The sequence below is a fragment of the Lepisosteus platostomus genome, chromosome 7 (assembly GCF_059453375.1).
Source record: "Lepisosteus platostomus isolate fLepPlt1 chromosome 7, fLepPlt1.hap1, whole genome shotgun sequence".
NCBI lineage: Eukaryota > Metazoa > Chordata > Actinopteri > Semionotiformes > Lepisosteidae > Lepisosteus > Lepisosteus platostomus.
The window spans coordinates 39,903,952-39,927,610 of NC_142617.1; the positions used below are offsets into that span (position 1 = coordinate 39,903,952).

Genomic DNA, 23,659 nt, shown 5'->3' on the forward strand with positions numbered 1-23,659 from the left:
AGAGAAGTGATTTGCGGAGCAGCGCCATCTATCAAATGGAATTGTTACTGTTATCTTTTAATCGTTTTACACAGTCCTGTGTGCATTGCTTTACTTTAATAGGATAAACGGTTGCAGATTGCAATTTATGGCTTAGAACCCTTTAAAAACCTCCCCTAGATTATAACCCCTTTATTATTAATTATTATTATTAATTATTATTATTATTATTATTAATAATAATAATAATAATAATAATAATAATAATAATAATAATAATAATAATAATAGTCTTATAATGATATGATGAAACAATTGATAACCATATATAATACTTAATAACTCGACATTCAATACAAAAAAAACACGGTTGTTATCTACTTGTCGAGGGACAGGGAAAATAAGAAAGAAAAGTTTGCTCGTCTTCAAATGTCTCATCGCCGGTTTTATACTGGCAGCGCAGCGGGTCTCAGACGGGAAAGCGGAACAGCTGCCACCTGGCTCGGAGTCGAGGAAGGCGCCAATCTTGTCTCGAGCGCGGCCCCGCGCGGCCAGGTGCCTCGCCAGAGCACAATCGGCGTCGAAGTCGACGACAACGTTTCGGATAAACATGGTATGTAAATAAACAAAACTTTTTCCCGAATTTATAATTCTGTCAAATGTAAATGATCACGTAGGTCACGATATCTGGAATCGCTGGAAAGTGGTGTCCTAGCCCACAAGAAGATCGAAAATTGAAAAGACTGTGTTTCCCGATGTCTTCTCGCCCTTTCTCTGTCATCAGATGGCTACACAGAAGTCGAAGGTTAACGACAGGAGTGTTTCCACTAAACCACGCAAGGAGAAGCCAGGCTTTTGTGAGACTGCAGGGCAGTGTAACCTCACTGTCTATTCAGAGGGACTCGATGAAAGCGTGGAGCCCAGTTACCAGGAGGATCCGCATGGTACAACAACCTCTATTTTAACAGTTACTTGACTTTACTACTTCGTAATGCTACTTTGATATATATTTTTTTTTCCTAATGAAAAGACACTTTTCAAATGTTCTGTGGAAAAGTCCTGGAGGGCTCCTGTGTTTGCAGTTCTCCTTATAGAATGAGCACATGAGGAACTGGGAGAAGCCGCCAAACTGTGGTCCAGTTAGGCCAATAATGACCTGATTGAGGGTGGCCAGCTGGCCGGGAAACCTGTTTACACACTGCACCTCCCAAGACTAGGATTGGTGATACTTAGTCTAAGAAATCACATTAAAACAGGTTTAGACAATCCTGATCCTTGAGAGTGAGTTTTGTTTCTGGTCTTCATTCCAAATAAGATCTTAATGACTTAATTGAACCAATTAAAAGTGTGTTTTACATGTCTTAATCAGGCACTAATTGACAGGGCTTCAAAATCCGGCACTTGGAAGTCCCGCATTGCCTACTCCTTCATTAAAATAAACAGGATGTTTATTACACAGTGGGAGAGAACACGTCGAATTAACCATAGGGCTTCATCATGAAAACAGTTGCCATCAGAAAACATACTGAAGCTTGGCCGTCCTGGTGGATTGTTTGGGTCAGGGCTGTCCTATCCAGATCTCCCCAACACCCGGGTCTGCTGGTGTCTTCTGGCTGAGATCTTAATTATTTAATTGACTGATTAGACCCCTCTGAATTGTTTTTGAGCTCTGGAAAAGTCAGGAGGTTTATTTTACATATTAAAACTCTTTATCAACAACCTCTGCTTAGGAGTTGAAACCATTTAAGTCTAATTAATCACAGTCTTCTTCTTCTTTTTCACAGCCTTAGTCCCAGACTGTCCTGGGGTCAGCTGCTTTGGTTGCTCTTCTCCACTTGTCTCTGTCGAGCACATCTTCCTCACTCACTTCACATACCTCCATATCTTTTCTCACACAATCTATCCATCTCTTTTTAGGCCTGCCTCTTCCCCTGTTACCTTCCACCTCAAATTCCATTACCCTCTTTGTTACTTCCTCAACGTCCCTCCTCATGATATGTCCATACCACCGTAACGTCGCCTCTCGCATCTTCTCAACCACATCCACCACCCTACATCGTCTACGGATTTCTTCATTTCTGATCTTATCCTTCATTGAAATCTGCAGAATCCATCTCAACATCCTCATTTCAGTTCTTCTCATCAAGTTCTCTTCCCTCTTTCCATCTAATTAATCACAGTATTTTACATAATTATTCTACTCTTTACTGGGTAGATGAGCCAAGTAGTGTTTTGTCGTTTGTAACCTTTATGTTCCTATAATAGTTTATGGGCCAAATTAACCAGCCAGCGGGGTCCAGAGCTGGGTATTCCTGGTTAATTTGGAATGGTATTAAAATATCTTTATTAAATCTGGTTATGCATTTTATAAAAGGAGATGTCTGTGGAAAAGCTAGCTTTTTTAATAACACACTTTTAAACATTATCACAGATCTAGGAAACTGGTTTATATGGACTAGTATCATCTATCTTGTATAATTATATTGATGTATGATGTTTTATTGCCTGCTCATCTTCCCAGCGGTGGCAGCTCCTGTCAGAGGGAGAAAAAGGCCTTCCATGGCAGAGCCTGAAGAAGAAGGCGAAGACTTTCCAATTGGGTACTTGTTTCATTTATTTGTGTGATTTTAAATCTGTAGGACTGTAATGAATAGCTTGCTTCCACGTGCCTTGAGAAGTATTTCTTCATTTCTTTTGCATTGTTTCAACAGTTTTGTAACTTTGTTTTTTTTATAATTGACGAGGAAAACAACAGTTTTTTTCTCTTTACAGGGGAGATGTGAGATCTATGCTTGAAAGATTTGGAGGTACAGTAAGCTTTGCAATTATTATTATTTATTATTAAAATGTTTAGAAGCACAGACAGGCATAGTATATCTTCTCTCAGAGGAATTTATAAGGGTTTTGAACCATCTGTTTCTTTCTGGTAGCTGATATTAGGAAAGCACTTCTTGCAAAAAGAAAACGCCTTGAAAATTGCAGCAAATCTTCCCTGAAAACAAGTAATGAGAAGATAGAGCAGATTTGGAAAGCACAGCAAAATGACAGGTGAATCCGTTTGCCTTTTTTAAAGTTGGTGAACGTTAGTCTGCTTGAACAGAATCTATCAAATAGAGCATCTAACATCTCTTTATCCTCCAAATTGGTAAAAGATCTCAGTTTGCAATAGTTTCTGTAGGTAAAAACAAATTCACCTCCCTTCATCAGAATTTAAACTATGTATAAATTAAGACTGAATAGGTGAGAAAGTTGTAACTCATCACCCCACACCAACTGAACTCAATGTTTGGCATGCACTTTGTCTATATTTTTGTGCAATTTATCCAGTTTAAGGTCAAGTTGCTGGTTTTACTAAAATAGATGTGTTATGCCACTTAATTACAGTAGTTTGTATGAAACATTCTGACACAGTCCTTACTCTGAAATCACCACTTCTAGAGGAAGAAGAATATTTAAGTCTGTGGAGGGGAAAGTGGTCAATCCAACCTAATAACATTGGAAAATAATCTTTTAATTGTTTTAGAACAGAGTAGAACATTTTAATGTCAGTCTATTACCATGCTAATTTCAGTCTTTTTTTTCCATTTGAAGGAATAAATTGAATGATGACTACAGTAAGCAGTTCACAGCAGTATTCCAGCAGTGGGAAAGCGACATCCACAAATCTAAGGATCAGGAGGACAAACTGGAGGTGGGAGTTTACATTAAAGATCTATTAATAATCAATGAGAACATCTTATAAAATTTCTGGGCAGTTCACAATTTTAAATTTTCTGCAATTTTATGATTGTGTTAAAACATAAACATGCCATACTGGCAGCAGCTAGTGGCCTGGCCAAATTTCTTCCTGGCCTTTACCAGTCATGGACTCCTAATAATCCCCATCTACGAATTGGCTTCATCACTCTGCTCTCCTCCCCACTGAGAGCTGATGTGTGATGAGCGTTCTGGCGCACTTTGACTGCCATCACTTCACCCAGGTGGGGCTACACATTGGTGGTGGTGGAGGGGAGTCCCCATTATCTCTAAAGTGCTTTGAGCAGAGTGTCCAGAAAAGCACTATTTAAGAGTAAGGAATTATTTTATTATTAAACTTTTGCATGTGACAAATATGCTGTCCAGAATACAGTGCCCTCCAAAAGTATTGGCACAAAAACCTAAAATTGGCATTTCCCTGTTGTACAGTATACATAAGAAATTGAAATTCACATAAAACAAATTATTCAGAGTCAGAATTCAGGAGGTCACCTTTTAGTTTTAGTATATATTTTGCAAACACACTTAATCATTTTTAAACCAAAGCATATGTTGTGTTCAGTCCCCCACAATTTAGGTGATCATAAGTATTGGGACACTTAACTTAAAGCAAATTAAAGAAGTGAAAAAGTCAGTATTTTGTTGCAGATCCCTTGCTTGCAATAACTGCATCAAGCGTCCATCCCATTCACCAGACTCTGTTTCTTCACTTGAGATGCTTTGCCAGGCTTTTACTATAGTCTCTTTAAGTTGTTGCTTGTTGGTTGGGCTTTCTACCTTCAGTTTCCGTCGAACAAATGAAATGCATATTCAATTGGTTTCAGATCTGTTGATTGATTTGGCCAGTTTAAAATGTGCTACTTTTTGTGTCCGATTAACTCCTATGTTTTAGGGTGCGGTATGTTTCATGTCATTGTCCTGCTGCATAAAGAACTGCAGTAAGTCCAAATAAGTCTGGTATAATTTCCTTACATTAGCAGGCAAGATCTGTTTGTATATCTCTAAATTCATCCCATTGCTGCCATCTTCAGTTAAGTCATCAATAAAGACCATTGAACCTTTTCCGGAAGCAGCCATACATACCCAACCCATGATACTCCCTCCCCCATGCTTTACAGACGAAGTGCTACACTTACGATCATTGGCTGTTTCTGTTTTCCCCCACACTTTAGCCCTTCCATCACTTTGATGTTTATTTTGGTTTCATCTGTCCATAAAACCTTGTTACAGAACTCCTGTGGCTCATTTCAGTATTTTTTCGCAAATTCCATTCAAGCCCTTCTGTTCTGGTCGCTGATGAGGAGCAGTAATTTTGGGGTTTTTCTTTACATCCACTGCATTTGTCTTTTTTGGAAGCCTGGTTCTCTGCCTGTTCTTGACTCCTCCACTTGTTTTCTTTTTCTTAAGCACATTCCAGATTGTTGATTTTGCAATGCCAAGACTCTTAATTTCTCTGATGGTCATTTTCTTTCCCCTCATTTTCAAAATGGCCTTCTTTTCTGTCATAGCGAGTTCTCAAGTCTTTATGTTGGTGTTTGCTGACTAATTCAAGGGAAAGATTTCAGAAGCTGTTTCAAAAGAGCTGTAACCTGTTTGTCCCAATACTTAAGCTCATTGAAAATATGCTGTTGTTGTATAACTGTAAAACATTTATGCATAAAACCCATAGTTACCCTTCATTAAAAGAGGATATTCTCTGCTTTTGTCTCATATTCATCTTGTGATTTGAAATCCAAATCATAGCATATAGCTATAATGGGCTAATTTGAACTCTTGTCCCTATACTTTTGGAGGGCATTGTAGGTCTGGGAAAGCAAAAGTACAGTATATGTAACTTGCTGCAGACACCCCTGGATAGGACAGATTCTTCTATTTGGTGAGGCCTCTTCTAAATAGAGAGATATGCCATGAGAAATTAACATGAATCGTATAATAAACAGTGTAGTACAGTATGTAACCTCAGTTAGCTCAGTTAAATATCAAGATATTTCCTTTGCCTTCTATCTTCTAATGCTTTCTTGCATTGCAATAGATGAGATTTCATGTTTTGCGATGCAGAGCTTGTTCCGGCAGCAACAGAAGCTGTTCCAGCAAATGAGGGTTATACAAGGGCAGAGGCTGAAGACACTGAAGCAGCTCTTTGACCAGTACATCAAGGTAAAATTACACTATTTAAGGTTTACGAATTATAGTACTGTATTTACAGTACATATTCTGTCATATTTTACTAGAGTTCATAACTACAATCATTACTACACAAGGCTATTTCATATTATCACCAATATGCTACCACACAATACTGCTCTTTATACTTCAGCATGATATTTTAATTGGCTTAGCAGTATTTTAAAATACAAATTCTGCTGGGCTCCAAATATTAAAACCCAGTGATTAACAGATGTGGAGTTATTGATCACACATAATCAATTAATCTGTTAGAAAAGTTATTTCTCACACTGCATCTAACTAGAAAAAAAGTGTATAACCATATTAATCAGCAGCTCTGATGGCATTTTCTTTTATTGTAGGCTTTTGAAGAGATGGAGAAGACTCATATCACTCAGCATTCTGCTGTTCAGAATGAGTTACGCAAAGAAATGGCTCTCTTTCAGAAAAAAATATTGATGGACACGGTAAGCATAAACAGATTCTTGTTATTCGGTTTGGCAAGTTGAGACATTACATGTTTCAGTGTGAATTTTGAGAGTCACTGTTGTATTTACACCTCAAACACGGTGGAATTAATTACAGCCACCCCTAAGACCTAAACATAACTGGAGGTGCCTACTTTACTCTTCGAAGTTCGCATTGAATAAAGCTAAGAGGACATCCATACCCTGTATTAATGGGATGTTTTTTTATAACACAGCAACAGCAAGAGATGGCTACAGTCCGCAAGTCCTTGCAGTCCATACTGATGTGAACACTGCATGCTAGATCAGAGAAAACAGAAGTTAAAAGGGCAAAAGGATGACTTTATTAAGTTTGAACTGTTCAGGATTTTGTTCTAGTTCTTTCTTTGTAGCTTGCCCTATTTGAACTTCACTGTAAAGTAACGCTTTCTTGTAGAGATGCAATCAATTACTTTTTATTTTTATTCCAATCTTCTGCTAAAATCAGTTGACATGTTTCATGTTCTTTACTACTAATCTTTACATGCATTTCGATGTATTCTATGTGGATTACATAAAAACAAGACATTGTAATAGAAAAAAGTCCATACAAATGACTTGTATATAAAACAATTCTACAAAAAATAAAAATCACCCGTTATCATAAATATAACAATCTTTATTTTACATAAGCTTTATTTAAAAATTAAAGGTTTTTACAGAGGTTAAAATCAAGCAAACATATGGATTTGTATGCACTACAAAGGCAAGGAAAATCAAAGTGAAAATAGTTTTTATTCAGACAAACTGTGAAACTGAAGCAACGCGCCTTTCAAATTGATTAAATACCACTGCCCGCATTAACAAGACTAAGAGAAATTAGTTTTGAGTTATTTTAAATATGAGTTTATATCCTCATTATATTTACTGTGATGATATCCAAGTGAGAATTATAACAGCTTTGGTAACATTTATATAGTTGAAGGGAGTTTCTTATTTAGGATGGTCCACTCTTTTATTCAATAATTTTTAGATACAGCAAGTTAAGATTCTGGGCAAAGGTACAGTGGCCACACGGTTGTGTGAATGTAATTTTAATTAGCTTTCAATATGCCTTCAAATGAGACTTATCAAAATACCCAGTTTAAAAACTTGGTGCTATAGTCTGTCAACACATACGTATCATGTGCACAAAGCTAATTTATAACTCATTTTAAAGTTAAAAAGGGTAAAGAATTTTTTTATTAATCAAGAATTATAGTGACCTAAATCGGTAAAACCGATTGAGTCGTACCAATTTTAGGGAACAAAAAATTATGAAGCAATGATAAATGAATGCACAATGTTTAATACTCTTAAGACAAACTACAGATGTTCTGCATTTTGTTCAAGGCATCATCTGAATGACAGTAAGAAGCAGGTGAAACACAAGGTAGCCAGCACTACTTAACAAAAAGAAAACTGGGCACTCAAGCACATTTAACCACTATGTGAAAAACACAATCATGATCAGAGACAAAATCATGAATAAAAGTTAGCAGCTTTTGTTTTGTGTAAACCTGACTTGAGTTGTGGAAAAAAAAAAATAGTTGGAGATTGTCTACTGACCCTTTTCACTATTATGTCATTTTACATCCAAGACTGACAGTCCAGGTAAAACATAATACTAACCTTTTCCAGTCTAATTATAGCTAGGGCAGACTTTACTGTGCCCAGATAAGCACTGCAATTCTTTGTTAAATCCAAAACATATCTTTGAAAACTTAAGGCAACTTTCATTTTATCCATAAAAGATATTGTGTGGGGAAAAAGCATGGGGCAGTCCAAACAAATTAAGACCTGTTCATCATAGAGACATGTGACATGCATATCAAGAGAAATTTTCCCTCATACTTATATGAATGCATTAAGTATTACACACAGAAAAAAAATTTTAAAGTTAAAAGGCAACTGAAGATGTAGCAGCAAAGCATCATTACAGCACACATCTTGGAACGACAATCCCTTAAAGGAAACAAAGAAGGATAAATAGAAGCCTTTAAAAGACATGTAATAAAAGCAATAAAACTACATGACTGGCCCGTTACAAATGTTACAAAATTTTCTTTAGCATTTTGTAACGTCTTCCACACTGCTCTTGCAAGCACTTAAAGTGCAAAACATAAGCAAACAAAACATCATGACATTCAAAACAGAAAATATCTAATATGTTTACTGAAAGATAAGTGTTCTATGGAAGGACAAAAAAGCTAATTCGCTTAGTAGGTAATTTGCGAGAAATAACATTTGTCCACTGAAAAAACAGCAAGTTAAGAAGATCCCTTTTCCTCCAGTTACACTATCAAGAAATGAAACTCCTGTCTTTTATAAGGACGTGAAAGATGACTGCACTGCCATCAACAGTCCACAGGATTACAATTCAGAGCTTTCTGAGTTTTATATCCCACCAATCAATTTACTGCCTCAGATTCTATCCTTCATTTCAGCCCAAGTTAAACAAAAGAAAAATAAAGTACAGTACTGATGAATCTTTTTTTAAGGCAAGAGTGAAAAGGAACAGCCAGCATCAAGCAAATCAGTTTTATTACTTCTTGTTCCCCATGCTTTAATTTAAAAAATCATAAACCCACTGGCTCTGGTATTATTGTTGGCTAATGTGCTTCCACTGGAAAAGGTTAGCATTAACAATGCCTACACAGGAGTAACTAATGGAGTTTCTAGGTTTAGGTTCAGTTGAATGGGAACTTTTGTGTATAAAAAGAGATCCAGTATCTTTTGTCTGAACATGAATGTGTACTGGAGCATGACAATACATAGCTACCTGTGTCTTTTCCACATCACACTCTCAGAAATAAAAAAAGGTTACCATCTTAATCTGGTATGTAAACAGAATAGAGAACTTGCCTTATCTTAAACACAAATCATTTTCTATAATACAATTTTCCTTTCTTTAGAATTCCCCTCCATGGGTGAAAACTTGGCAAGTTCTTTTTTTAAAATACACATTTAGCATTTTAGACAAAAGGCAAGACTACGTTGTCTTTTGACGTTAGGCTGCATTTATGACAGGCGAAACAATACCGAGTGCACCATATACTGAAGCCCATTCTTGTCTCAGAAGCAGAGGGTAAAACAAACTTTCTTGTTCTGAACTATTAGCAATCAGATTAAAAAAGAAAAACCCTTCTGGCTGGAGAATCTCACAAACACAGGAGTAAACAAAATTATAAAGAAATTAAAAAGAAAGATGCAGCATATTCCTGCAAGCAGGATTAACGGAAAACAATCGGCAACCCCTGTCTTTTACTGAAAAGTAACACTTCATAAAGGGACAGATTTATAAATACTGCTTTGAGGAAGTCCAGTTAAAAAAAAAACATTGTTCCATTTGGTATCTGCGACAATTGGATACACACTTGAGGTGAAATACTTCTAAAAAATTGTTTTTAAAACAAATAGTGAGCTAGATGATGAAATTTCAGGTTGTTTTTTTTTTAAGAGACTTGATGCAGTGCAGGGTGTTTATAGGTCTATCAAGTGTGTCAGAGTAGTGGCACAATATAAGCCAGTTTTTCTACTTCCTGTTTCAATCTCTATTTACCCCACCCCACTCACAGATAAACTGCTGCAAAAAAATCAGAAATCAGTACAAAAAACAACGTTCCTTGACAATTCTTTCAACTAGAAACACTACTATTGCAGTCTGTAATGAGACAACACTGGACATGGAACATTGCACACGACAGCGATTGAAATAAATTATTTTCATACGTCAGCTCTCTCCTGGGTTCGTCTGTGATCCATGTTATTGGTTTACATTCACTTGGTGAAGAGATCACATCTCCTTTTCTCAAACAAGAATAAACCCAAAACAGTCACTAATGGTGGTTGTGCCCTTGCTGATTTGGGCCTGTGGGCAGCGGCTTGATTTTGAATACAAAAATGTGAAGATGAGAGGCTATCTGATTGCAAACACTGACACAGTAACGCACAAGATCGAAGAAGGAGATGATCTGCAAAAGTATAAAAAGGAACACATTAAAAACACTTTAATAGTAACAAATCAGCAAAAAATACTTTTGTAACTTTTTTCCTCCAGAAATGTTATATACACAAGTGATTTTTATGTTGCCACCAATGTGAATTCAACAATCATCCCATCAATATATGTAGCGCACTAACACTGGGAAACAAAATCAATGTACAGACATCTTCTGAAATGCGTGTTTGCCAAGCCATCTGCTTCTTACACACACTGCAAGCACCACAGCAACAGCCACAGTGCTAGAGAACCACATGAAGCTTTCACCAGTAACCCCACATCCTGAACAGACCCCCACTTACCTGTCTGAGGAAACACATTCACAGCTGGTTAATCCAACAGCCCAGGACTCAACCAGCAATGTGTGCAGTGCGCAACCAGTGTTGCGGTAGGGGAACTTTTATCAGTTACACCTCCTGCTTTCTAAATAGCATTCTTATTACGAGAGCAATTTATCTTTGTGTGCTCAAGGCGTGCACCATTTCACCGATGGTCTCTTAACACTTCCTCACACCACTGCAAACCTACCAGAGCAATCCAGAGAACCAGATACTCATCAATAAAGCTGTTGAAATACTGGTCCAGAAACAGCAGCCCAGGCCCTAAAAAGGCCAGATCATGAAGATGCATTTCACTTTTTGTCATATGTGCAACCTGAGGGGGTAAAAAAAAAAAAGACGAGATTCAGAATTGATCACAAAATGAACTGAATTACAAAAAGTGGAGTATGCTCTGTTTGTGTGGAGGTGACCACAGTTAACTAAAGGGTGGGCACAGACCTAAAGGAGAAAACCTCTTTGACTAAAGGCTCAAGTCCCTGGAGCAAAAGCAGACCAGAGGAGGGCTACAGCAACAGAAACACTCACCACTAATTTGTTGGTTATCTTGGCCGACACAAAACCAAACGCCAGGATGTAAAGACAGGGATGCTTCTCGAAGAGCTGGACGGCCGACTTCTTGTAGATCATGACTGCCAGGATAATTACAGACCCAATGTGCAAGAAAGGTGAAAGCACACTGGTCCCCTGCAAAATATCAGCATAGAACAATACAAAATATGGATCACTAAAAGTGTCTGCCTTAAATGCTTTTGACAAATTATACAAAACATGCAAACTGTAATTTAGTCCTAAGGGCTTTTGTGAATTTGGAACAAGATATCCAGCTGTCTTGTCCCTCTTACAGAACAGCTTTCCGAGATAAGTCATAATTCCAATGCCACAGAGGCGGGGCTACTAGAAAGTAGGATTTTTAAACAGATTGTGTGATATAGGTTATTTCATGCACAGACATGTCTACATGGATCTTATACAGGCATTGAAAAACAGACATGCAAGCTGTTAGAAAGAGCTTCTGGACGCTTTCCAAGTCTCTGAAGATTTTTAACATTCAGGTTTTTGTTTTTTTAATATGGAACGATGCAGTAGCTCACGGTCCAGGAACACTCCCAGAGAAAAGAGCATGGGAGTTTTTACATAGGTGGCTAAGAGCTTTCTATCTGAGAGAAACAATATGAGCAGAAAGAAAGTGAGAATTACTCACTGCTATTGTGGAGCCATTTTTTCCAACTCCTCCTGTGAAAATGACTCTGAAGTAGTTTGTGCAGGAGAATACAGCTCCCACCACTGTGCAGATAGCAGGCACAATCTTCATTTGGATGTTTAACACTGGAATCTTGGGATTGAAGAAGGGTCTTGATAAAAACAGCACTTGCAACAGTGTTAGCATGCAACTGCTGCAGCTGAGCTTGACTAAAATCCCCACAAAAGTTGAACAGAGGCAGAGGTGCTACACTAATCCAGCACTGCTTAAACTCTGCAATATGAACTGGGTGCTGCAGAAGGTGACAACAGAACTGATGTATGAGGAATGTTCTCAGCCACTGGACTGAAATCAATTCAAATGAAGCAGGTGCATTAAAGACATTCTATTGCCACACACTGTGACCAAATGATAACGGTTTTGCATGGGCTTCTCATGTACAGACTAAACAGCAATTTCTTAATGGGTACAACAACAAGCCAACTGGATACATAGATTTAAAAGTTATCAAAATTTCAGATTCTTCCATCATCATCATCCCAAATATAGAATGCAAATACTGGGGACTAAGGTTCTACTGCTTCAGCAAATAGCTGGTCATCTTACCTGATATAAAGTACTCTATTGTACTATTGCACAGGTAAATGAAAAAGGATAGAGGGTGTTTTTCAGTGCTCAAGCCAGCATTCCAATTCATATCGTGGACAGCTTAGTGTTCAGTTAACACTGCACAGATATCTCTAACTGAGCATGCATAACAACATGCTTGTGAAAATCAGAGAATAAGGATTAACAGTGCTTTTGGCTTCCAATGTGCCTTCAATGTTAGTGGCCTGCAACGTGCCTCCAGTTTTACTCCAATATGGCTACAATGTTATAGGACGCTAGGAGGTGCTTCTATAGCTGAAAAAACTGACAAGGAGAAGATGGCTGTGGGTATCAGTCTGATATCTAATGGCCTTTTAATCAAGACACAAGTACACAACAGCCAAAGCTTAACACTGTTAAGTATGTTGCAAGAAAGGTAAGTACCTCAAAACCCCAGAATAGACTTCTTAAAGATAATCTTCCTAAAGCAAGTGTATACCTATAAAACTGTGCCAACATATAAACCCAAATCACATTCTATTGGTACTTCGGCAAATGCATTAAATCTTGCATCCACTTAAGGTGGCCTGGGATACAACTTTCTTGTTTTAAAAAAAGATTCTCCTTTAGTGAACTGAAACAATATAACCTACATATACAGACGCTGCCTCTGTAAAACCTGCAATTCCATCAGTTATTGCAACTTTGTGTCAAAATGATTCACATGCAGTTAACACTGACCTGGATATTACTGGTGATTCCTTTAATTAAAAAACAAAAAAAAACTTTTCATTGGAAAAACAAATTACCGGAGATTGCCAAAAAGCCGATCCTCCAGTCGCTGCCAGCAAATACATGATTATTATGAAGATTTGTACTTCAGTCACATCAATTCTGATTGAGCAAAAAGAAGCAAAAAAATTGAGAGCAGAATTAGAGATTAGCAATTATTTCCACCTCCATGCAGTGTTATTCCCCTCTGTCATGCACAGACTGTCTCACTTTTCAGGTGTTTTTTTATATAAAACACCATCACCTACTTCATTCTGCCCCCACCAAGACTTTTTGAAAAACTTTCTGGGAAGCTGAAATATACCGGTAGCGCCTGTATTATCCTACTATATTGCGCTATGCCAATTTTAAGAATCTTAAACCACATTTTGAGATTGACCACCTCCTCCAATCACGGAGAGGTCAGCAGCGACGATGTGTGAATCTAAAAGCTTTGCAAAGTTGAGTCTTCTCGGCTGATCCCCACCCAAAGCAGTCTGTGCAAGAAGAGGCTTTTGACTGGCTACACCGCAAACCACTACTGCCTGGTTAGAGGAACATCTGGTTACCGTCAGATTCCAGAACCTTGGACCCACAGTTGTTGTGAACATCTGTAACAACACTATACAGATCTGTAACTCTGTAATATCAAATCTGTGAGTCAGGGAAGAGAGAAAGACATTACACTTAACAGCATCAGCTCCTCACAGTTACACCACCATCCAGCCACAGACATTACTTCAGCTACTCTGCTAACGGAGCACAAGAAGAGCAGGAAGCAGCCGAGCCTGCGCACTGCAGTCTCACAAGCTGATGGAGATATACTGGTGTGTGATTTCAGTCAAACTTTCTAAGGATGACACCCTGTTAAAAGTGCTACATGTGGTATTTGCAGTTGGCCTTACATGTAAAATGCCCAGCCAGGCTGGCACATCTCAGGGGATACCATGGCACAGTATGCCCAAGGTAACCCCCCCAAACTCAGCAGGGGAACGCTAGTCGCAGTTGGCAACTGACTGCCGAGGATCAAACCTCACCCCCCTTCTACCCACCCAGCGACTGTGGCGATTTGTTCTTGACAAATTGGTTCTTAAGCAAAAACAGGACCAGGGTTCTGTTCAACTGGGCCCTTTTGCTTGAAAACAAACCGATCTGCTTACTGGTTTAGACTTCGGTCCCCAGTTTAAAAAATGCATCATGACCAACAAGTTTGGCACGCAGAATTGTATGCAGTTTCTCCTCAACGTGCTAATGAAAATGCGCTCCCTTATTTGACTAAACAGCTGGGAATGACACTATGACACAGGGAGCCCGATACACTTGTTCTTGGGCTGATCTGATGTATCTGAAAATTGAAATCCTGTGATCAAGATCAGTTTGCTCAGGAGTGAGAACTACTGCTGTGCCCAGTGAAATCCCACCAGGTATTTAAATTCACTTGGGACTTGCATTTAGGCTGAAGGTTTGTTTCTACCAGGGTCTTGTATCCATTGAAGATACTTTCTGATTAATTCTAAAAACTTTTTTTTTTAAAAAGAGCAACACCATTTTTTTTTTAACAGAAGAAGCAACAATTTTTTTTTCTCAATTCTGAATTCCCCTCCATGCCATTAACACTTAATGGCTTCCCCTTTTCCTGCTTCTGAGTGCCAAGTCTCTGCTCTCTCATGGCGCAGACAGACACCACAGTGCTTTCCAGGGGAAGTTACTCACATGCCGAAGCGCAGGGTGCCCGAGACGTACGTCTGCCAGTGGGCACAGTAGAACATGAACATCCCGGCGAAACAGCAGAAGAACATCCAGTCCGGATTGGTGCCCAGCTGCACGGCGATGCACGTGCCCAAGACCACGAACACTGCAGGACAGAGGAGAGCGCGTCTGAGGACGACTCATTCAATTCTCCTTCCAGCTCGCGCACACAGCCACCGGCATGAGACGAACACGATGGCAGAGGAGACGTCTCATGACCAGGAACTGGGAATGAAAACCATGCGGCCCCACCAGCCGCAGATGCCCAGTCTCGCGCGAAATAAACACTGTGGGAACACCTTGGTGAATACAGGCGGGAGGCATTGACAAAAGCTCACAAAAGCTCCAGCGGAGAAGACTCTATGCACATCGAACATGAGTAGAAAAAAGACAAGACACACCGTCTTGAAATTTGCAGGAGGCTGCACGTAGCCAAACTTCGTAGTAACTGTCAATGTAGAAACATGGTTGTTCAGAGCTCCAAGAGGATAAAGTAGCAAAAAGACACTAGCACTGCATGAAGCCCAGTAATCCTTAACATGTGGAAAGTTTTCAGAAAGTCTCATGCTCTCTCCCTTGAAAGTTATACAGTTTACACACAGTACTGTGATGACTATTTAGATTTTCTTGGTTATTTTCTGTTTAAGATAAAAGCCCTCAATTACACAAATGGTGTTGTTGCAGCTCTGTGGGAAATCAATGGTGAAACAGCATGCACAACGAGCTGGAAGCACAGAACTGTGAACTACTTTGACAGAAGATAAAAGATTTGCATTTACAGTCCTGCTTTGGGTGTTTTATTAAGATGGGGCAAATTACAACAGTGCCATCTTAATTATGCAGATCAAATGAAAATCCTCAGCATGCACACCCTCTTCACTCGACACGCACTGGGAAGAGTGAAAAGGCCTCCACCCCTCCCCAGCTCCCGTGTCACAAGCGCACCACAGCCGAGGGCACGAGCAAAGGATCGGATATGAAAACAAGAAACACGTTCTTCGGATTTCTAAAACTCATTTCTTAAAAACACTTGCACGCTGAAAGATCAGGGCATGCACCTGCCTCGTACCCCAGCAGGTCTAAGGTTAACTTCCCTCCTCCTCAGCATGGTGGGGGTCCCACCTGAGTTTGCACTCACTTCTGGAGAAGGAGTCACAGGCCTTTGTGTTAACAGTGCTTTTCATTTACAGATTTCTTAATCTAATTTAATGACATATACTTATATCAGCAGTACTGTATTTAGAAATATTTTTCTAACAAAAACTTCTAAATTTAATGGCAGTGCCTTCCCTTTTTACTGGCGGGACATAAGCTCCCCTCACAAAGCCTTCTCGTAACAGAGCCTACGTCAAACAAATCCAGAAACGCCAATGTCATGCATTCAAGCAAGGGCCACAGACTACAGCACACACAGTCTCGGGTTTCAGGTTCTGCTCTGTCACATGGGGTTTGGAAGGAATGAGTTGCACTCAAAACCAGGCAGGTTAGCAAGAGCTGTGATCACCCTTCCTGGTGAGGGTGCGATCAATCAGAGATTTGGCAAAGGGTACAGCATCAGCATACCTGTGGAGAGAGAGTCGCAGCCGTGGTCGAAGAGCTCCCCCAGTGGAGAGCTGCTGTTGGTTCTCCTTGCCTGCTTTCCATCTATTGCATCCAGAGACTGGTAGATGAAGAGACCTACAGCACACGCCAGGTATGCCCACAGAGGTGCCTGAAACAAAGTGCTTAGATGAGAGCTCACCAAACCACTGAAGCACACGATCCACTGGAAAGCCTGATCTAGCACTCGAGAGAGGGCCGGGAAGCTTGGACTGGACAAAACTCACATGCAGGTTCTACTACAGTGGAACTGGTCAGGGCTCTGGATTTGTAACTGGAAAGATGTGGGTTCAAATCCTGGACAGGCACTGCTGTTGTACCCCCGAACAAGTGATGTTCCTCAGGCTGCTTCAATAATATGGGTCTGTGTATAAATCGCTTTGCATAGTCTTACATTTTCTGATCTCTTCAGGTACAATGTGAACTGGACCTGAATATCCTCTAGAGGGGATGTCTTTTGATTGTTCCTGGGTCAGAAAGGGGGAGCCTTTGTGTGCCCCTGTCTGCAGGGGTTCCCAGACCTGGAGATCCACACTGGGTGTTGTTCCAGCTGAATGCTTCACTGACTTAATAATAATGCAAGGATTAATTTGGAGTACTATTTAGGATTTTTTGAAAGTGGCTTTTCAAAGAATTATTTGAAGTGGCTATTTAACACATCCTTTTAATTGCTGCATTTCGCAAGTGATATAATATCCCTAACGTTTGAGGAACACTTTTGGGTAGTGAAAAAAAAAATGATTGCAGATATTGTAATCCAGCAACTTGTTTCCTCAATGAAGTAGTTAGCTAGGCTGGGCTTGAAGGGGAACCAACAGGTGAGCGGGCCTGCAGGGTGAGGGATGGGAAGCCTCTTTGTTGGGCTCAGCTGACACTGCCAGACTACTGCACGACAAAACACCAGAGCCAGAGTTCACACCACTCCTTCTACTGATGGTGCAGAACCACTTGCAGGGCCTGCGACTCCCATCACGCTGGTGCAGAGCCGCCACCTTGAGCCTTTTACAATAGCGTCACGCTGTACAGCCTGGAGAGCACTGTGCGCCTCCTCTTTTTCAAGGCGTCCGGAATTTAAGCGGAAGAGCCCGCAGATTAAGAACGTATGACAGGCAAGAAATCAGAGGAGGTTGCTTGGGCCCATCCAGCCTCCAGCCTGTTCAACAATCAGCCGCCAACTGATCCCAGGATCACAGCCAGCCAGGGTATCGGCTTCAACCACATGGCTGGGCAGCTTGTTCCACACTCCTGCACCCCCTTGTGTAAATCAGATTTTTTTCCATTTCTCATCTCCACAAGAATCCAGCTACTTGGTTCAATCCCGCCTTCCACAGAAACATCTGACTTGCAAGACTTACGAGCACCTGATTTAAGAAACTTCAAAAGTTGGAATACTCTAAAAAGCAAGACGGTGCTTTTAGAACGACCTAAGAAGTTCAGCTGGAGATTATGTAAAAAAAAGTTGTTGCTCTATTGAAATGAAAATAACAATGACAGCTACTACAAAAAAAAGAAGAGCTATGCAGATGTCTATGCACCCTCCCTGGGTGACTCCACCATGTGCAAACTGATCATTGAGAAAACCAGAGCACATCTGACTGGTTAACTTACAATGTAATCTGCATCTATATCCTTCTAGGTAGTCGAAACAAGGTTATTCGCTAACTTATTAAGTGCAATACATTGTAAATATGTGCATACAAGTCATGTTATCTCTCTTGTAAGTTCACTGAACCCTCACACTGTGACCAAGTGCAAGTTACACAGCTTAGGTTAAATCTGTAAAATACTCAACAGTCTCACAATTTTTCTGACAACAAGAAAAATAAAAGAACCCTCAGCATGAAATAACCTCTAATATGCGGCAATTCTATAGGATTAGTAGGACTTCTTCTGCACACTTATTGCACCATTTTTTTTTCCCCAAAGAGGCCACTGCTCATGTGGGACCCAATACAAGCTGAGCAGCCAGACCCAAACCCTCTGAGCTCTAAACAGAGGTGATTTGAGACAGGAAATTGAAACCCTGAAAGGTACCAACACCTAGAGTCCCGTGGGCCTCTGCACCCGCAGCAGGGAGATGTGGCCCCAGAGGACACAAGAGAAAAACTAAGAAGTTATGCATTAAGGATTGAGAACAGCAGGTTTGTCTCGGCGCAAGAGGTTGTGTGAATCTGGGACAAGCAGTCCAACCACGCAGTAAACCCTGATTTCTTGGGAAATGACCGGAAAATATCCTTGAGGCAACGAGCGGCTCAGGCTGAGCTGTCTTGTCTCTGCTTGTATCCCAATACGTGTCCTTATCTGTACACCCCGAACTGGATGAACAAAATCCGTACAATTGTTGCAAAGCTATATCACACATTCTAGATTACACGACCTTAGAAGCTACAATCTGAGAGCATTTATAGGGATACAAAAACCCCTGTTACAAAAACATACGTACTTGAAGTTTCCTAAAATGAGGGAAACAGGAGGAGGGCAGAGGGGTCCTGTTTCTATAAACAGGGTTAAAAGTCACAGAACTGAAATGTATTAAGTCCTGGATGTATAAAGTGTCCTTCTGGAGATACTGCAGCTTGTACATGCTACACACCGTGAGGGAGGCGAGGGGATTCACGCACGAGGTGACAGGTAATCAAGAGGACAACAGAGACACCACGTCCTGCTGAGCACAACACAGTACACAGCGTCCCTGCACCAGCCCCGAAAAATCAATATCCCCCCCAAACACGCAAACCAAAAGCAGGCTTTCCTAAGTTATGGAACCTAGATGGCTGCTTTCTCAACGAAAGGAAAGGAAATAAGAGGGAGAGACACAAGCAAAAGTGTGTAACTTCAATGGGATGGCTAAAAGCCAGCATATAATTATGAGCACAGATGGCGTGTAAGGGACGCACATCTAGAAGCCGGGATGCACCTGTGACCCTTTGTAACACACACGGCCCCAGAGAAAGCCGCGCTCAGGGGGGCTCTGCAGACACCCTACCTGCTCAGTGGCGGTGGGGCAGTAGTAGACCAGCACCAGGGTGGTGAAGATGTTGGTGACCAGGCCCACGATGGTGATGAGGTTGGGGGCGATCCAGGCCGGCACGCAGGCGACCAGCCACTCCCAGTAGCGCTGCATGAGGGGCTCCAGCAGGGAGCGGCCCGCGCTGCTGTACCGGTGCTCCTCCAGCCGCTTCAGCTGGTGACGGGACAGGGGCGGGGCGGGCAGCTGGATCAGCTTGCGCAGGACACACCCCGCCCCGCCGGCCCCCGCGGCCGACCGGCAGCCCGAGTCCAGGGGCCGGTCGGGGTCCCGGGCGCGAAGCCTCGCGGTCCGGTGGCTGCTCATCGGGAGCCCCTGGGTACTCGCGCAGCACTCACTGACAGCCTAGCCTCCCCCCCGGCCTCGCGCAGGGGATCCACAGCGCAGCCGCACCGCTCCTGCGGGGAGAGAGCCCAGCGTCAGCGCCCAACGCAGCGCTGAGGAGGGGTATGCAGAAAAACGAGTCTTGAAAAGCAGGAAGAGCAGCGCCTCTAGGGCGACTCCGGGACATTCACACGCCTATCAAGAACTCCGACACGCGGACTCGGGTGTGATCAAGCGGTTCCCGGACGAGCAAGCCCTCCATGTGGCCCGATGTGAACTCTGGCTGAAAGCGGAGCTCATGTGAACCAGCCACTCCGGTTCTGTTGGGGCTGCACAGACACAGCCAGTCCGGATACCTCCGGGAACCGCGCGGCGCCCCAACGACACCCCGGCCGACTACCGTCAGAGGAGGTTCAGTGGGGCTCGGCCGATCCCTGCCTCACTCCACGTGCGCACGTTAAACCTGCCACACTGGTCCTGCGGTGCAACAGTCCAGCAGGTTTCACACACAACCTTCAAATCGACTTCCGAAGGCCAGGAACAACTTAACAATGAGCGAGTATACATGTGGCAAGGTAGGAAAAAAGTCACTTAGAGACCATTTAGAAGAAAAATCAGAATATCACTCAGCCAGGGTTTCCCCTCTCTGAACCATTACTTGGTTAACTGCACAACTGCTTAATTGGGAGCTCCTGATGTTGAAATAAATCATTTAGAAGGGACCTAGAAGAAGAGCCGGATTGGGGCTCTCCAGGACCAGGGCTCTCCAGCACCAGGGTTAGAGAGCGCAGCTGGAAGGCAGTGGTTCCCAATCCTGGTCATTCCTGCTGGTCATTCCAACCCACCGAAGTTATAGAGTTCAAGCCATAGGTGATCTAAGAAGCTGATTCAATGTCATATTTGCATGTTGTTTCCAGTCACAAGTTTGGGATTTTATTTCAGTTACCAAATACACCAGTTAAAGCTCCAACACGTTTAGGAGCTGGGAACAAACAGCTCAGATTAATCTTATTATTCCGTCAATGAAGGGCTTGATTGTGTAACTGAGCACTTGGCTGGAACAAAAACCCAGCAGGTGTGTGGGTCAACAGGGCCAGAACTGGGAACCACTGCTGTGAGGGGGAGCGGGTACCAGTCCACCTGGCCTGCCCACCACCTTCAGAGGACATACCCAGCTTCTGGGAGATGAACACTTGCACAGCAAGGGCTCGAATGCTTTAACTGCAAGAAGTAAAAACAACACCCGCTGTTGCAACGACCAAATGTTAGCACCCACTCACGCCAAGAGCACTGATCATTCGTGAACAACAAAAACTATAACCCCATAATCAGAAGGTTAGGGTCCCCCCCAGCCCTGGTCCCAGAGTGGCAGTGAGACGACAGGATTGCAGGCCAGCTGGGCTCTTAACCCGATTCAACTTATTATTGGCTCATCTGGACCACAGGTTAACAGCTTCCCTCAGCTGCTTTAGAGAGATTTAGAAAACCTGCAGACACACCACCCCTTCAGATCCAGCACCTGGGGCTCCTGCAGCAGATTTGTGATAAACTGTCCGATTGACCTGAGCAAAAATATACACATAAAGCAGATCACAACCTGCACCTCTGACAAAATAGGCCGGCGGTAACAATAAAAACGCACCCCTGTTCTCTCGTCTCATTCATTTGCAAGGCGAGACCCGTTACAAAGCCCATATTCCCAAGTTTTTTTTTCTTCTGACGTGGACTCAACTGTGTACGTACCTCATTTGTGCTACCACCGCAATTTGAAGTCGCACGTTTTAATGCAAGTATGGAAACGAAAGTAAAAACGTTATACAAGTGAAAATGTTGCTTTCAAACCGGATGCAAAATGCACAAATCGGAGATGATGGGCACTGGCTGGGCCTTGTGTCTGAAGTCCCTAACCAAACCTCGGGGTCTTTTTTCACGCGTAATCGGGGTCGTTTCACATAAAGACTGTAGTATGGGGGTTCATTTTCCTGCAGTCTCGTTTAGAAACTACAGCCAAATTACAATTGTTACCTACTATTCTTTATAATCGCACTAAGGACTGAGTTCGGACGTGATTTAAATAGAATTTAAAACCAATAAAAACAAAGATGAGAGCGTTATGTAACTGTGCCCAAACAGTTGCAGATGTAAAAAGAAAGCCTCTGTCTGAACTAGCTCCTAGAATTTATGTGAACCCTTAAGAATTAACAATTGTTAATATGACCCGCTGTATGCACAGCCCCGTCTATCGCAAATAACGTTTTAAAAACAGCACAAACCCCACTGCACGATCATTCCTTATCTTATTTCAACTCCTCGTGAGGGGGCATTTTAAAAGGCTTTCAAAGCAACAACAACTCGGCGCAAAACATTTCGTCAGTACAATTCGGCTACGCCAGACACCGACGGTCCGATATTAAAGACCCAAATTTAAAAATGCACACATTCGCAGCACCGCGTTTGCTGCCAGTTGTTTTTTTCAAATGGGCGGAAAAGACATTTTGAAATAAATTATATATATATTAGCGCGCAAATAGCCCTTTCAAAATCCTACCTTCTCAGATTCCAGAAACGACCCGAAGCTCCGGCCTCACACTCTCTCCCCTTGTGGGGTCTTCAGTAGCAAGAGCACCTAGAAATGAGGGGTGGAGTGAGCAAGGTTGTACAAAATCAAATTCGTTCACCGGCAGCCGGAAAACAATCGCCTGCAGGGAGGTTCCTCTTCAGTGGGGTGTCGCTGGGGCTGAGGTGCCGCTCGACCTCCAGGAAGAGAAGGAAAACCCCTCCGGTGCTCTTGCCGGACGGACTGACTGAGACGCCTTGATACCGGATAGAAAATGCCCAGCACGGCGCCGCCTGCCCCAACAGGTCGGAAAAAAGGCCCAAGTACTTCCGTCGCATGCTGGAGGACTGACTGACTGAGAGTCGACCTGAAAGGCGCAGGGGGGAGCTGTTCGACTTTTTGTATTAAAATAAAAACTAACAAATATACGCCCGATGCGGATTGCCAGTTTTTCCAGGCTAGTTGTTACTTTTCAAAATCATGTTGGCTGTCAGTACAGTACTTTGTATATATTTAAAAATATTTTATTTTAATCCTTTTTGTTTTTATTTTGTATAGGGACTCTGTGATTGACCCCTGATGCATTTGATAATGCATGTTCACCAACTTCCACTAAAACTAAGTAGTAGTGTAACCGAGTCTTTTTTATCGTTATTAGGTGAAATGTGTTGAATTTGCTTAAAATTGCACAGCATGTCCCTTTTTTAATAGGTTGTGTCTGTGAGTAGGTCTAGACGCAGTTTCTCTACTTCTCGTCATTATACAGTAGGTATCGTTTTAAAGTATGGCTTCATTTGTTCGCCTTAAAGCATCTCTTGTTTTAGTGACCACAGAAAACAGGGTAGCAAAAATGTGTATCACATAAAAGCATTGGAGAGGAAGGTCCTAAATATTCGTTAAATAGGTAAGAACAGAAAGACATTTGCAACAGGCTGAATTCTTTATTTTTGTCAGGAGGGTTCCGAAATCAATTCAAAACATGTACAAATCATCCGTGTATTATTAAGAATTTTAAATCGTTTGCCTGACACAAATTGTTATTAATTTTATATGAACTAGGCCTTTTATCTTTTGGTTTTCGATTTGCATTGTATACAACCTTTCTGTTGTAT

General features: G+C 41.7%; 2 protein-coding genes across 6 annotated transcripts in view; one reads left to right on the plus strand and one right to left on the minus strand.

The window, feature by feature from the left end:
* The window catches only part of sycp3 (synaptonemal complex protein 3), a 7,581-nt gene extending 558 nt beyond the window's left edge, over window positions 1-7,023 (plus strand). The window contains exons 2-10 of one of the 3 annotated variants that reach the window (XM_088640274.1): window positions 438-592; window positions 764-923; window positions 2,501-2,579; window positions 2,752-2,786; window positions 2,910-3,027; window positions 3,571-3,670; window positions 5,809-5,892; window positions 6,264-6,368; window positions 6,605-7,023. In XM_088640274.1, coding sequence (XP_088496400.1) covers window positions 590-592; window positions 764-923; window positions 2,501-2,579; window positions 2,752-2,786; window positions 2,910-3,027; window positions 3,571-3,670; window positions 5,809-5,892; window positions 6,264-6,368; window positions 6,605-6,658 — 738 coding nt within the window. In that variant the 5' untranslated portion in view covers window positions 438-589 and the 3' untranslated portion in view covers window positions 6,659-7,023. Of the gene's footprint in view, window positions 1-384; window positions 593-763; window positions 924-2,500; window positions 2,580-2,751; window positions 2,787-2,909; window positions 3,028-3,570; window positions 3,671-5,793; window positions 5,893-6,263; window positions 6,369-6,604 lie in introns of those variants that run through there. The other 2 variants (XM_088640272.1, XM_088640273.1) reach the window with 2 other exon arrangements.
* Window positions 7,006-22,863, minus strand: cept1b (choline/ethanolamine phosphotransferase 1b). 3 transcript variants are annotated; one of them, XM_088640270.1, is made up of 9 exons: window positions 22,539-22,863; window positions 19,625-20,064; window positions 16,603-16,750; window positions 15,004-15,145; window positions 13,860-13,944; window positions 11,932-12,063; window positions 11,256-11,414; window positions 10,918-11,043; window positions 7,006-10,360 (listed from the first exon to the last, which is right to left on the minus strand). In XM_088640270.1, exons 2-9 carry the CDS (start codon window positions 19,970-19,972, stop codon window positions 10,226-10,228), a joined length of 1,275 nt encoding a protein of 424 aa, XP_088496396.1. In that variant the 5' UTR covers window positions 19,973-20,064; window positions 22,539-22,863; the 3' UTR covers window positions 7,006-10,225. The 3 variants fall into 3 exon arrangements, with proteins under 3 accessions (XP_088496396.1, XP_088496394.1, XP_088496395.1); XM_088640268.1 differs by lacking the exon at window positions 13,860-13,944 and adding an exon at window positions 13,329-13,413 and having other exon boundaries at window positions 22,539-22,861; XM_088640269.1 differs by lacking the exon at window positions 13,860-13,944 and adding an exon at window positions 13,329-13,413 and having other exon boundaries at window positions 19,625-20,103; window positions 22,539-22,861.
* Window positions 22,864-23,659: the final 796 nt, after the last annotated feature.